The sequence below is a fragment of the Natator depressus genome, chromosome 1, assembly GCF_965152275.1.
Source record: "Natator depressus isolate rNatDep1 chromosome 1, rNatDep2.hap1, whole genome shotgun sequence".
Taxonomy (NCBI): Eukaryota; Metazoa; Chordata; order Testudines; family Cheloniidae; genus Natator; species Natator depressus.
Genome location: NC_134234.1, coordinates 98,774,115 through 98,788,510, shown reverse-complemented (window position 1 = coordinate 98,788,510; position 14,396 = coordinate 98,774,115). Strand labels below are relative to the sequence as shown.

Here is a 14,396-nt window from a genome sequence, read left to right as displayed (position 1 = left end):
AAAACGGGAACTGTTCCATTCCAACAACTATAAAGTACAAAAGAACTAACCCTATATACTATTTTAACTCTAAAGAGAAAACAGGCACACATGAAATTCCTTGTCTGGCTGAAGGCTGTTGAAAAGGAATTGAGGGTGGTTCACCCAAAGAGCCCTATAGCACCTCTGTAGGGGGCACGAGGAAGCGTAGGACAAATGCGTGGTCCGAATGGGCACTGCTACCAAAAATCTCCAGTCAAGACACAGGGTGCATGTGTGCCTGAAGTAGTATCCCTCTGGGCACTCCACTTGAAGAAGCAGCTTAGATTCTGCAGAATTTAAGTATGCCATACAGGACACGAACATCAAGCAGGGTGGATTTTTACACTACTGATCTAATATAAATAAGGATTATTTACAAAACTCTTAATTGACACCTACTTCCTGAGTGCACTTAAGGATTTCATAGCTCATTGTTTAACATCTGTAGTTCAAAAACGTGGCTTGGATTTTTCAACACTGTAGTTCAGAATTTAAGTTTAGCTGCTGTTCTGTTAAGGTTATAATGTTAAAAATGTTCGGAGACACTGAAGACTAAAAAGGCACCCCAAAGTCAGAGGTATAGTCCTGTTTAAGCAAGTTACAAGTTTATATAATTTCAGTCTTTGCCAAAGTTGCTATGGTAGAAATATTTTCATGCCACACTGCTTTAACAAATATATATTTTTAAAGATAGTTTAATCATACAGTCAAAGAGGTTTAATTCTCAAGACACAATTGAACTGAAGTTTAAAGACAAAGATTGCTTCCTTGATTTCTTGGAGACAGCTCTTTCATTTGAAATTGAGAATAGTTCTGTCCATCCTTTTCTGGTGAGGTGTGAGAGATATACCAAAAATATATTGTTGGGCACAAAAGCTATGCTGATGAAGTTACACTGACCATGTTAACATTATTCCTTCAAACTACAGCTAAAAATCAGAAAAATGGTTCACATAGCATCTGTTATGAGAACCTTTGTTTCCCAGAAAAATTAGGCCAGCACAAAAGCCATGCAGATAGCTGATTTTGCCTTAGTATACCTAGTATTATTGTAGCTTTAACTTGTGTAAGGGCCAATAACTAATTATTTAAGATAACATGTTTTGATAAGGAACATTATCGAAATTCAGCAAATAACTCATATGCTGTAAAATCCTGTGAAGAATCATGAATGATATCATGGTAATTTTTTTCACGCTTGCTAAACTAGTGATGTTTAACTGACTCATTTACTATGATACGTAGTTGTGGGCCCAGCTGTGAATCACAAAGATTTGTCATGTAGCTCCCAGTATCCTGCCTACTGAGTTTGATCAGTGACCTGGAATGCAGCATGGAATCAAGTGCCTGAAGCATGTGTTACACTGACATAGCAGCAGGGCACCGTCAAAACCCTTCCTGATGGTGACAATTTTTAACGGATGAGTAAGCAGTAGCAGAACAGTTTTGATACAACAATTACAATTTTTTCTTTTTAGCTTCTGTATCATCTTGGCACAGGAAGCTACTTGCCTTTAGGAGCAGATTTTGGTAAATAGCTGTTTCATTTAAGAGTTCTGAGAAGAACATATCCCTTAACTCTCCCTCTTTATATTAACACTTATCCCTAAAATATTTCAGTAACTCCATAGAGTTTAAAGTGCGTCTAATTATTGGAAGAAACAGCAAACTGAAATCTGTTATAGTATGGATGTTATTCTGAGACCAAAAGAGTGAATTTAGAAATATGGTTGAGTTGTCTGATGTCCTTTTACAACATTCAAGGATTATATAGTTTCAGAAAATCTAAACACTTTGAACAGGAAATGTTCAGCTAAAGTTTCAATACCAATTTTAACTCTGCCTGTATCCTCACTGAACTTCAAGTTAGAGACACTGACCAAGTACCACATAAAACTAAGCACATGAACTTCAGAAGAATATTTTAGTTGTCTAATATAACTCACATACCCTTGAGCCCAGTATCAGGTACAAAGGGCTAGTGGCGACAGTGTCATGGCAGATAAAGGGTAAGATACTTGTATCTTCTGTCCTGAGCCCATAATTGTCATCAGACACTGCACAGCTGATTGCTGATAGTCAGCTGCTGGTGCAACATTCATGACCCAGGCTGAGTGGGCAAGGGAACAGGAGATGCACTGGATATATTTTAATGCCCTCAGATTACATTTTATGACATGTTAACTGACCTGAGGGAAGGAGGGCAAGTGGAATCTGGCAGATGGATTGTTGCCTGAGGTGCAAAGAGACTGTTATGCTGGGCCTACTACACTAAATCCTCTTCCCTCCATGGAGAAGAGAGCTGAAGTAAAGTCCCTACCTGACTGTATGCCGTATTCTGGGGTCTATAGACAGCATGACTAGAATGGACTGGTTAAAAGACTTCTCTAGACCATCAGAGAAGCTCATACACTTTGGTTTCTGGCCAATATTACAATATCATCAAGACAGAGGTCTTGTTTGTACTAAAAAAAGAGTTAATTTAAAAATCAATATATCTAAGGAAGGCTTAAGCAGGTGTAAATGCATCTATATTAGGAGTTTAAATCAATGTAATTACATCTAGTTAGAGCAATGCAATTTTTCTAATATAACCAAGCTTAGAGTTCTCTATCTCAGTCTGAGATGCTGATTGTCTCTACCCCTCATGCATGGTCTAGAAGCAGGATCGCAGAATAAAGGAGAGCAGAACTTCTAGCTTGTATGTTGGGAGTGATTAACCTATTAGTATATAGAATATGAATACTGAAGTAGTAAATTGTGACTTACAGAAATACATATGGATTAGGTGAAGGTATTTAATTTCCAGGTGGCAGGGAACATCAGGTTACAAATGCAGGAAATGTGCAATTAATAGATGAAGGTTTTTAATTTTTTTTTGTAACTAATATTCTGTTACGATTTTAAAAAAGGACAATATTCTCAAACTTAGGTTCTTGTTTTCCCTAGTTTTCTTTTTAAAATGCAAAAAACATTCCCCCACCCCCGCCGCCATGCTCATTTAAGTCAAATACAGCTGAAATGACTTCGCTCACAACTTTAGTTAAAAATTGATGGCAGGGAGTTTAATTTCTCTGAAGCCCTTGGGCCTGTAAACTTGTATCCGCCAAAAGCAGATCCATATCACAGGCCACAGGGAAGTATTAAGCCTCTCTCTCCAACACAGCTTCTGGTGCTTATAAGCTTGGAAAGCCCTCCACATTTCAAACCTTTTTTAGGGTACGTCTACACTTACACGGCTGTAGCACTTCGTGAAGACACTACCTACAACAATTTCAGAGTAACAGCCGTGTTATTCTGTATTCGCAAAAAGAAAAGGAGTACTTGTGGCACCTTAGCGACTAACCAATTTATTTGAGCATAAGCTTTCGTGAGCTACAGCTCACTTCATCGGATGCATACTGTGGAAAATACAGAAGATGTTTTTATACACACAAACCATGAAAAAATGGGTGTTTATCTCTACAAAAGGTTTTCTCTCCCCCCACCCTACTCTCCTGCTGGTAATAGCTTACCTAAAGTGATCACTCTCCTTACAATATGTATGATAATCAAGGTGGGCCATTTCCAGCACAAATCCAGAGTTTAACAAGAACGTCCGGGGGGGCGGCGGGGGGGGGGGGGGGCGCAGGAGAATAAACATGGGGAAATAGGCTTGAATAGAGACTAGGAATGGTTGAGTCATTATAAAAAGTAGCCTAAGTTAAATTGTATCCAATTTGCAAATTAATTCCAATTCAGCAGTCTCTTGTTGGAGTCCGTTTTCAAAGTTTTTTTGTTGAAGGATAGTCACTTTGAGATCAGAAATCGAGTGACCGGAGAGATTGAAGTGTTCTCCGACTGGTTTTTGAATGTTATAATTCTTGATATCTGATTTGTGTCCATTGATTCTTTTACGTAGAGACTGTCCAGTTTGCCAATGTACATGGCAGAGGAGCATTGCTGGCACATATCACATTGGTGGATGTGCAGGTGAACGAGGCTTTGATAGTGTGGCTGATTATGTTAGGCCCTGTGATGGTGTCCCCTGAATAGATATGTGGGCACAGTTGGCAATGGGCTTTGTTGCAAGGATAGGTTCCTGGGTTAGTGGTTCTGTTGTGTGGTGTGTGGTTGCTGGTGAGTATTCGCTTCAGGTTGGGGGGGGCTGTCTGTAGGCAAGGACTGGCCTATCTCCCAAGATTTGTGAGTGTTGGGTCATCCTTCAGGATAGGTTGTAGATCCTTGATAATGCGTTGGAGGGGTTTTAGTTGGGGGCTGAAGGTGACGGCTAGTGGCGTTCTGTTATTTTCTTTGTTAGGCCTGTCCTGTAGTAGGTGACTTCTGGGAACTCTTCTGGCTCTATCAATCTGTTTCTTCACTTCCGCAGGTGGGTATTGTAGTTGTAAGAATGCTTGATAGAGATCTTGTAGGTGTTTGTCTCTGTCTGAGGGGTTTGATTATCATACACATTGTAAGGAGAATGATCACTTTAGATAAGCTATTACCAACAGGAGAATGGGTTTGTTTGGGGGCTTGGGGGGAGAAAACCTGGATTTGTGCTGGAAATGGCCCACCTTGATCATCATACACATTGTAAGGAGAGTGATCACTTTAGATAAGCTATTACCAGCAGGAGAGTAGGGTGGGGGGAGAGAAAACCTTTTGTAGAGATAAACACCCATTTTTTCATGGTTTGTGTGTATAAAAACATCTTCTGTATTTTCCACAGTATGCATCCGATGAAGTGAGCTGTAGCTCATGAAAGCTTATGCTCAAATAAATTGGTTAGTCTCTGAAGTGCCACAAGTACTCCTTTTCTTTTTACCTACAACAATGGAAGAGCTTCTCCCATCGGTGTATGGGAATGAGCACCAGACCTCATGGAAGTTAGCACAAGGATTAAAACTCCATCTTTGTAAAAAACACCTACACCCTTGTTTTCAGTTCTTACTGAAGCCTAATAGGTAAAAAGGTCAATTTTGTAAAGCTTATAATGGAAGTAGTCTTACAAGGGAGTTATTAATATGACTTCATCATAACACTGCTCTGAAAAGCCCACATCTCCAAGAAACAAAATAACACTCAGGCAACAGAACTATCTGCAGGATATTCAATACTTAAAGCTCCAAATTTTGCAAGAACATCACACTTCAAAAACCAAAACCCACACCACCATATTACCACCTTTATTTCTAGAACATACCATCATCCCCTGTAGTCCAGTAATATTTCTGGATTAAAATTCTGCTCTGCAGCTCAATCTAGCACCACCTGCTGACCCATATAACATTTATACGTTGCAATGCATCCCCCTCCCTGTTTAACATTTTAAAATATGCTTATATCATAGAATCATAGGACTCGAAGGGACCTCAAGAGGTCTTCTAGTCCACTCCCCTGCACTCAAGGCAGGACTAAGTATTATCTAGATCATCTCTGACAGGTGTTTGCCTCACCCGTTCTTAAAAATCTCCAATGACAGAGATTCCACAACATCCCTAGGCAATTTATTCCAGTGCTTAACTAACCTGATAGTTAGGAAGTTTCTCCTAATGTCCAACCTAAACCACCCTTGCTGCAATTTAAGCCTACACTCACAATTTTTGACTACATTTGGTAGTTCCATGTCTCAATTATCCTCTGCATACAAGCATGTTTTAGAACTCATGTGATCGTGGACCCTTTCATAGCTTCCAGCTTATGTCCTTCAGTTTAAACTCTGTTAAATATGTATACATCATTCTGTAAGTGGGATGTAATATCACATTAAATAATTTGCACAACTATAGCTAACCTTAAATGTTTGGAAGACAATTTCAGGCATGTGCTTAAATGTAGCCTAGTTTCAACAGCAGGAGTTAACAATAGCAATATTAGGTAAATACAAATAATTTGTTAGTGTATTGTACTAGGTACAACTAACCTATGAGTCTTCAGATACTATTTTAATCCTTTGAAGTCAGAGGCTAAGATTTCCAACACAGTTTATAGCAAAATACATTAGCATAATAATAGCTGACCTGAAATCAAGGATTTAACGTTCAGTTATGGTTTCACAGAAAGATTCAGATATTTCTATTTATGATATTTTTAGCGTTCCACTCCAGATGCAACTAAAATTAGAGCTAGCAATATCAAGAACCAAGGATTCAATACACTTACCCGTGAAAAGAAAGAAGATCAAAACCATTATCATGGTGTAACCAAAGTACAAAATGGTGCTTGCTGTTCCTGTGATTTGCAGTTTAGAAAAGAAATAGTGTATTGCATATATCAGAAAATAAACTGCAGTAAAACCACTGGTAAGGAATGAACGCCACTGCCAGTGATAATCCTAGAAGAAAAGAAAAACTTAAGTAATATTTCCTGAAACCTGAACTTGGCCAATTACTAGATGCAAAATTACAAGTGAACTTTTCCTATTGGGTATTTAACATTAAACAGCTAAAGATAAAATTTTATTACTTTGGATCACTTAATCACAGTTCATACCATGAATCAGAAAGTCAAAGATCTACACCAAAAAGGCAAAAATCTACAAGCCCAAGTAACAAGAGCCACATTTTTAAGGGTGCATGCAAATATGAACTTCTGTAGGTGAAGCACATGCACCAAAAAGAAAATGCTTTTGCTTTGTCAAAAGTATCTGTCTAATCAACTGACTTCTACTGAAAATAGTGAGATGGATAACTGAAGATGAGCTATATCTTACTGGTACTGAATTTGGGTACAAACGCATTCAAAATAACATTTGTAATGAGAACCCTTATCAGAAAGGAGCAATGACATTTTAAAGTTGATCTTAATAAGATCTTAGTTATCCTGGTAGTTCTGGATAAATTCTGGAATGATAATATTTCCAGATATAGAAGTTGGATTTTGTGAAAATGTCCTGGATATTGTATAAAGTGTGAATAGTGAAGAATATTTCTTACCTCCGCACACAGATGGAAATAGCAAAGCAGTATAGTGGCCTCAGAACATGTAATGACCAAAATAATGAACACAAGAAATAGGAAGCCAAACATATAATACATCTGATGGGACCTACAATCAAAACAGAGGATTAAAATAAGATAAAATGCCACTTTCCTCTAAAATAAATCTCTCAATATGAAAAAGCAGCACTAGCACAAGATGTTCATTTTTAGTATAGTCTGAAGCTTAAACAACATTTTCTCCTTCTCACAAGGGTAGAGTGTTATTGGCGCAGACACAAATGGAAGTTAACTCGTCCTTTGCTTTTCAAACAGGAATGCATGATTCAGCAGCTCTACTCTAAAATGGCAAGCAAAGAAGCCCAAAACCTAAAATTTCTCTCAGATTTGGAGGTTTAGGACGACAGAACACATCACCAGCGAAATCCTAGCTCCACTGAAGTCCACTGAATGGCAAAGCTCCCTCTGACTTCAGTAGAGCGAGGATTTTACTCAACATTTCAATCAGAAAGTGGCAGAGTGGTAAAAAAGTGTCAATACTTTAGAAACAGCTTAGAGAGACTGGATAACTAGATTGTGCCAGAACGATGACAGATTTCTCATAGTCGAGCAGTTTCGTAGCATACTCAGAGTACACATCTGAATTCACTGATGCTGGACGAGTATTTAGTGGGTTATTTTGAATGGTTAAAGGAATTACTTCCTAATGCCTATATGAAGATTTGGGAAAAGGAAAAAATCTGTTTTCCTGAAGCAAGAATACTGTTCTATAAAGGCTAAATTAATAAATCCAATGTAATATACTGTTCACTTCTTTCAAATATCTACCATAATGTCAGTTTCAGAGGCACTTTTATGAAGTCAAAGGTGTAGTGCATAAAACTTAGTGCAGGTCAGCTGCATGCTGGTAAGAATGAGTTTTCTCTCTACACACATGGGCAAAAATAAAAGCATGGAGTGCTTTCTGAGTAGCAGAATATTAAATGACAAACATTTTCATTTCTTGTGAAATGATCAATACTTTAGAAAACACTACGGGCAGGGTCAAGCTCTCTAGAGAAGAAAAGGTTCAAAGAGAAAAATTACAGCTTATATGTTGTGGGAGTTCAAATAAGTTAACTTACCAAATACTATTTAGAATGAAGAAGAGTTGTATGAAGATGCACCCAAAGGGCAGAATCCCTCCCATGACAATGCCAGGTAATGGTTTTGTGTAGAATGATTGTTCAGGAATCTGACGAGGAATCTGATTGGTACGAACTGGGTGTTCAATAGCCTTTAAAGAAAAGAAAGATAGATTCCTAAATAGGTAATAATTAAATACATTTGACACTAGCAGTAGAAAAAAAATCTACATAAATTTGTATTTAACAACAAACTGGTGGCTGCCTAGTACCATGCGGTCATTGTTTCTAGCAGCCCAACTGCCAACAGCCTCAGAGCAAATGAAAATAGTAGGGTTGTCAACCGATTAAAAGAATTAATAGCTATTAATCATGCTGTTAAACAGAATACCATTTATTTAAATATTTCTGGATGTCATCTACATTTTCCAACATATTGATTTTAATTACAACACAGAATAGAAAGTGTACAGTGCTCACTTTATATTTATTACAAATATTTGCACTATAAAAAGCCAAAAGAAATATTTTTATAGTGCAAATATTTGTAATAAAAAATTTAAAGTGAGCACGGTATACTTTGTATTCTGTGTTGTAACTGAAACAGACATATTTGAAAATGTAGAAAACATCCAAAAATATTTAATAAATTTCAACTGGTATTCTACTGTTTAACAGTGATTAACAGCAATACATTTTTTTATTTGTGATTAATTTTGAGTTAATCAAGTGACTTAACTGCGATTGACAGCCCTAAAAAAATAGGTAATAGACTTCTTGAAAGATTACTGTTAATGAAGATGTAGCAACTTGCTACTCTCCTAGTCTCATACTGCCACAGTTTTTATCAGCTCAGGCACTGAAAGAGAACTCCCTTGATTTGAGAGAGGAACTCTCAGCTCTGGAATAAACTGCTCTTCCCAATCTAAAATAGCCCTGTTCGGTCAACTTTCAGGGCATGCTGCAAGGAGAATTTGGTAGTGGGAGCTGCTGAGAATAAGGCCTGTAGGAATTAGGTCTGCATAGGGTGAGGACAGTTTTGCAGGGTGGTTGAGTGGTATTTAGTTTTAATTTTTGTTCTTGTAACTAACTCATCAAGGGCACCAACAGTTTTGGATAGGAGTTCTTTTTTATTTTTGCATAAATCCACATAAAAATAAAGGCAACACAAATGATTATGCTCTATAGCCCATGAAGTCTTCCTTTTTAAGATATCTATCTTTGCCACATGAGAAATGGCCTTCCATAGTGTCTCACTTAGGGAAGTGGAATACCAAAAGATTCCATCACAGGCCTCATGCTTTCTTCCCATGGTTCTTAATTCCATTTCAGAATTTGAGGAAGGCAAGGAAGGAATAATTAAGGAAATCCAGTAAGTGGTTACCCTCATATCTGATTCAAACAACAAAACTCACTGGGAATTATAGAGAGGTCCATCAACACCGAGAATGCCCCAAACCACTGCTTAAATCTAAAGAAGCCTCGGGAGTCAAATCCACTGATCAGAGTAATTAACACTAAACATGAAACTAAGAGACCTATTCATTATCAAATGTCTAAAGGGACTTGAGAAATTGTCAGTGGAATCTCAATATCATGCTAAAGAAACTGAACAGGGCTGGAGGTGAATCATGTTTTATATCCCGATGGAACTTTTGGATCCTGTTACCTCAATAGCCACAATACATGCAGTTTACACCCACATAATCACTTACATTTTTCTTAAAACCAAAGTAGGCACCAATAAATGTCAGTGGCACAGATATGCAAAACCAAAGTGCCAAAATAGCAACCAAAGTTCCAAAGGGAATAGCTGCTGAAGATCCTTCTCCCCAAAGAATGAGGTTCATGATAAAGAAATCCGCAAACACAATTCTGAAAAATATACAACATGCTTAAAAAAGAAATAGAAATGCTCAATAATATTTATATTAACATTACTGAAACCATATTACTGTATTAATATCTTAGTGTTAATATACATTAAACTCAATTGACACAGAAAATATCAAATGAAGAGATCAAGCTAGTCTTTCTTCTGTAGCCTAGTGGGATTCAACTCCAGCAGGAGCTGACGTTCCAACTAACCAGTTTCAAATATATGCCTGTCGTAATCGCACTTCAGGGAAGACTGCTTGCTGTGATTAAGTAGAAAAAATTTACACAAGGGTTGTACAATATATGACACCATATAAGACCAACTACAGTGTGGTCTGAGAAACAGCCTAGAGTAAAAACAAATACATGAAAAAAAGTGTGCCTGTTCAAAAACTTACTACTGTCATGCTACTACTACATAATCAACCTTTTCACATGGTGAGAGAAAACAAAATGTACAGAAAAAGATAGTGTGCGCAATTAGCACATTTGTCTTTGTCAAATGCACCTTGCTGTTCACGTGGCTTCTGGCATGAAAAGAAGATGTAGTAGGTTTATAGGTATAACTGAAGCTTTAAAAATTAGTTATGTCAGAAATTTAACTCAAGTATGAATAGTCATTTAGAGATTTAACTTACCCAGGACAAAGGAATGATGTCAGCAGGACATTTGTTTTCCATTTCTCACCACCAAAAGCTGTATTAAAATATTTGATAACTATCAAAATATGCATTAAGTGCACAGATTACAGTTTATTTTAATAGTACATTATTTAACAGTTATACTTAAGCAGGCCAGCAGAACATTATTTCAACTCTACTAAATTAAGATTAAAGCATTAAACTAAGAATATTTAGTATGGAAAACTGATTTTGCTTTATTGCTTTGCTCCTCAATTACACACCTTCCTATCAAAAGAAATATTTAAGACTACATCTTGAAAATGAGAATAAAGTAGGTGTCAAATTTATTATATTATATATACACACTTTTCCCCTCCTCCCTACAAAGCTAAATGCCAAACTCCATGTGAAGTAGAAACGCTCACGTAAGTAAGGTAAGCAGAATTAGGTGCTTAGTCATCCATAGTGTATTTATATAATTTACTATGTTAAAAAGGGAGCTTGATTTGCAGCATACTCAAATCATCTTAGAGAATTAAACTTTTTGATCACTCAAGGTTTACACTAGCCTATTTAACATTCAGATGAAAGTTTGATTAGAATAAACTAGCAATATAAATTCAGATTCAAGGTATTTTTATATATTTGCAACCATACTGATGCAAACAAAACTTATAGATAGGAATCTTTTAAAAAACGAGGAGTTTAAAATTTTGGATAGAGTTTACCAATAACGATTAAAGAGCCAACATTAATGCTCCTTATGAATCCTAGAAATAATAAGAAAAAAGAGTGATATCCAAATACTAAATCAGCTTGGTTTAGATGGACTTTTAAAGGTGTGCCAAATTTATAAGAATTGTAGTTATACGCGCCAAACTTCTTGTTTGAATTCAGCGAAGATGGCAATTTCATCTGAGCTTTGTCATAATAATAATAATAATAATAATAATAATAGTTTTTATTTCACGAGTCAGGTACGATTACAATTAGATTGTCCTAATTAAGTTTCCATCCTTATTTAGCATCTTGGTAGGATTTGGTAGTGTCTATTAACACTAACTAGTCTCAGCTTGGGCTCAAGTCTAATACATTAATTTAAACAATGTCTAGGTCATATTTTTAAACTGTATATAACTCTACATTTCTGCATATTTACACTAATATATATGCACACACAAATACTGTAATAAAAATGTACAGCTTTTAGTTCACATGATACACTGCTGATTGAATCATTTGATGAGAATCACAGACAGAATAAATTGGAATTAACAAATAGTCACCTAGCAGTTTGCTAGTCCAGTAGAGTATCCAAACACTGGCTGACAAGTTACTCTCATCGCCACTAAACCCATTAGGAGATACTACCATTAGCGGTCTCCCTCCCCAATGACATGGTATTAGGTTTGATGCCATAACCCCTCAAATCACTTTTCTCTTGAAGGGGGAATCAGGACTTGGACAAAAGATCCCTCAATTTGTTCTCAACTATGAAGCACCAGCCCCACAGTCTAATCAACTCTGCAAGTCCCTTTCAAACCAACTTGCAAGCCTGTAGTCAGAAATGGGTTTAGCAAATGATTATTGTACCACCGCCACTAGTGAACACCCACCCTACAAACTGTAACAAAATGAGACAAGAGAAACCCTATTTCCATAGTACAAACTCCAAAACAGTTTGGGGAAGATGAAAGACCCCAGAAGTCCAAGGCCAGTCTGCAACAGGGGGAAAATTCCTTCCTAAAACCAGAGTTAATAGCCAAAGCATGCCTGGAGAGACTCAGCACCAGTCAGCCATAAGCAGGTGGTATCTTAAACTAAAAAAAGCAGGTAAGGAAAAGCTTTGGACTGAATGGCATTCTTGGCCCTGTAGCAAGTCTCCCCTGAGGCAGAGGAAGAACTAATTTACTTTCCTTCAGCACTTGAATGGGCCAGTCAAGGACAGCTGAGAGATACAGGGCCAGCTCACCACCATAAGGCACCAAAATACCAGAGGGAGGACCTCCAGAATCAGCAAAGACCCTATGACATTTATTTCCCTGACTAAAGCCACACCCTGATGAAGAAGGCAGGTATTAACTGAAAAGGGGAAAAAGCTAAACTCTATTTTCAAATGCATATCACCACCTCCCCCCAAAAATTAAAGCAACTACAGTAATTTTGTAATGATGGAAAATAATGAAATTATAAAACTGTCAGAAATCACTACCCGAGTATTAATAGAAATGTAATGTGTTCCTTCCTATAAATCTATAGAAGTGAAATTAATTCACATTATGAAAAGACTCACAGGATACCTGCTTTGAGAATATTTTTAAGCAGCTTACTCTCAGGCTTCAGAACACTGAACAATCTAACCATGTACATGTTCTGTTTTTTGTTTTGTCCTGAGGGGAAAGATACTGAACAATAGGGGGTGGGGAGAGCCACTACTGTGATGATAATTTAAACTAATGAACTTAAGACCTGTCACCTTAAGTAACTTTTACTTACATTTGTAGAATCTTGCAGCAACGTAACCTGCTGGAGTTCCAAGCAGCACCCACAAGACCACAGCACAGGTCATCAATGCTCCTCGGTTAGCAGGTGACAAAAATCCCAGGCAAGCAAAAACTACAAGCACAGATGCACAATTTTAGAAGGGTCTTAAAATTATATCTGAGTTTTTTACAGCTAATGTATAATTTATCTCCTGTAACTTTATTCAGCTTAGTGTCCATATTGACTGTATACACCAACCAGGAAATAGATAGTTTTCCAATTCCAGTTTTTTAAATGTTACCTAGAAATGTTTCTTTCATCTCCACTTAATTAGTTTTATGCAATTAGAAGTTAAGGGTTTTTTTTTTTTGGGGGGGGGGGGATTTACTCTTCCCCCCACTCCCCACCACTTACACAGAGTAACAAAAGTCATAATTAAGATCTGTGTCCCAGAGCCTAGAAAAACAGAGAGTAGCATTCCTTTTCTTGGGGGCCGGAATATGTCTCCATGAACCAGTTTCCAGCCAAATTCCTCCTGGGCATCTTCCTGAAAAGGAAATATAGCCAGTTTAATGCATTAAATCCCCTTTCAAAAATGCTATTTGGTTAAAAAAATATTTAGTTGTCTAAATCATATTTGACACCTAAGAAACAAGCTATTAATACATAGTAAATTTGTACTAGTTAGTGCTAACACAAAAAACGAATACAGTGTGAACATGTGCAGGCATTCAAAAGTCATAGGTCAGACCCCCTTCAAAAAGTCATGTGCAACCTAAAAGGGAAAGATTAAAAAAAGATTATATAGTTTTCCCATCTGCCCTTTGATTTGACTATTTAGGGGGAAGTCATTCACCCCTAACTAAATTGTATGCATCACTTCAGGTTCAAAATTCAACCTTAAAAAATGCACTTCTTCCCCTTAGTTACTTGGGAGGAAACTTTTCTTACCACTGGGCTGGGGACAGATGACATTCTACCCTATCTCCAACCGCACACATCAATATTGTGTCTCCTTCCTGCCCCACTGAGGCCCCAATCTCACAGCTGCATTCACATGAACAGACTTATTGTAGCCAAACTGCAGGATTAGGACCCTAGTCTCCATCCCCATTCACATTCTCCCTGCAGGCTTCAGCACACAGCTTTTATTCTTCACTCTGCATTCACTTGCCCCCATTCTTGCCACTTCCTTCCCCTACCTACAATCTTTACACTGTGTTCCTCTACATTCCCCAATACCAAGTTCCAAAATAGAGCAGAAAAGCAGCCATCTTTGCTGAAGGCAGTCTAGCTTCAGTTCCACTGGAAATAATGGTAGACAGCAGTCATCGTTACCATAGGTA

The 14,396-nt window shown here is 37.4% G+C and overlaps 1 protein-coding gene across 1 annotated transcript in view; it reads right to left on the bottom strand.

The window, feature by feature from the left end:
- TM9SF2 (transmembrane 9 superfamily member 2) overlaps nt 1-14,396 on the bottom strand; it is a 62,904-nt gene that overhangs the window by 9,136 nt on the left and 39,372 nt on the right. Inside the window, exons 10-16 of the mRNA XM_074963004.1 lie at nt 13,465-13,597; nt 13,063-13,182; nt 10,582-10,639; nt 9,781-9,940; nt 8,066-8,217; nt 6,939-7,050; nt 6,166-6,337 (exon numbers count right to left, since the gene is read on the bottom strand). Of these exons, the coding sequence (XP_074819105.1) occupies nt 6,166-6,337; nt 6,939-7,050; nt 8,066-8,217; nt 9,781-9,940; nt 10,582-10,639; nt 13,063-13,182; nt 13,465-13,597 (907 nt within the window). The remainder of the gene's footprint in view (nt 1-6,165; nt 6,338-6,938; nt 7,051-8,065; nt 8,218-9,780; nt 9,941-10,581; nt 10,640-13,062; nt 13,183-13,464; nt 13,598-14,396) is intronic.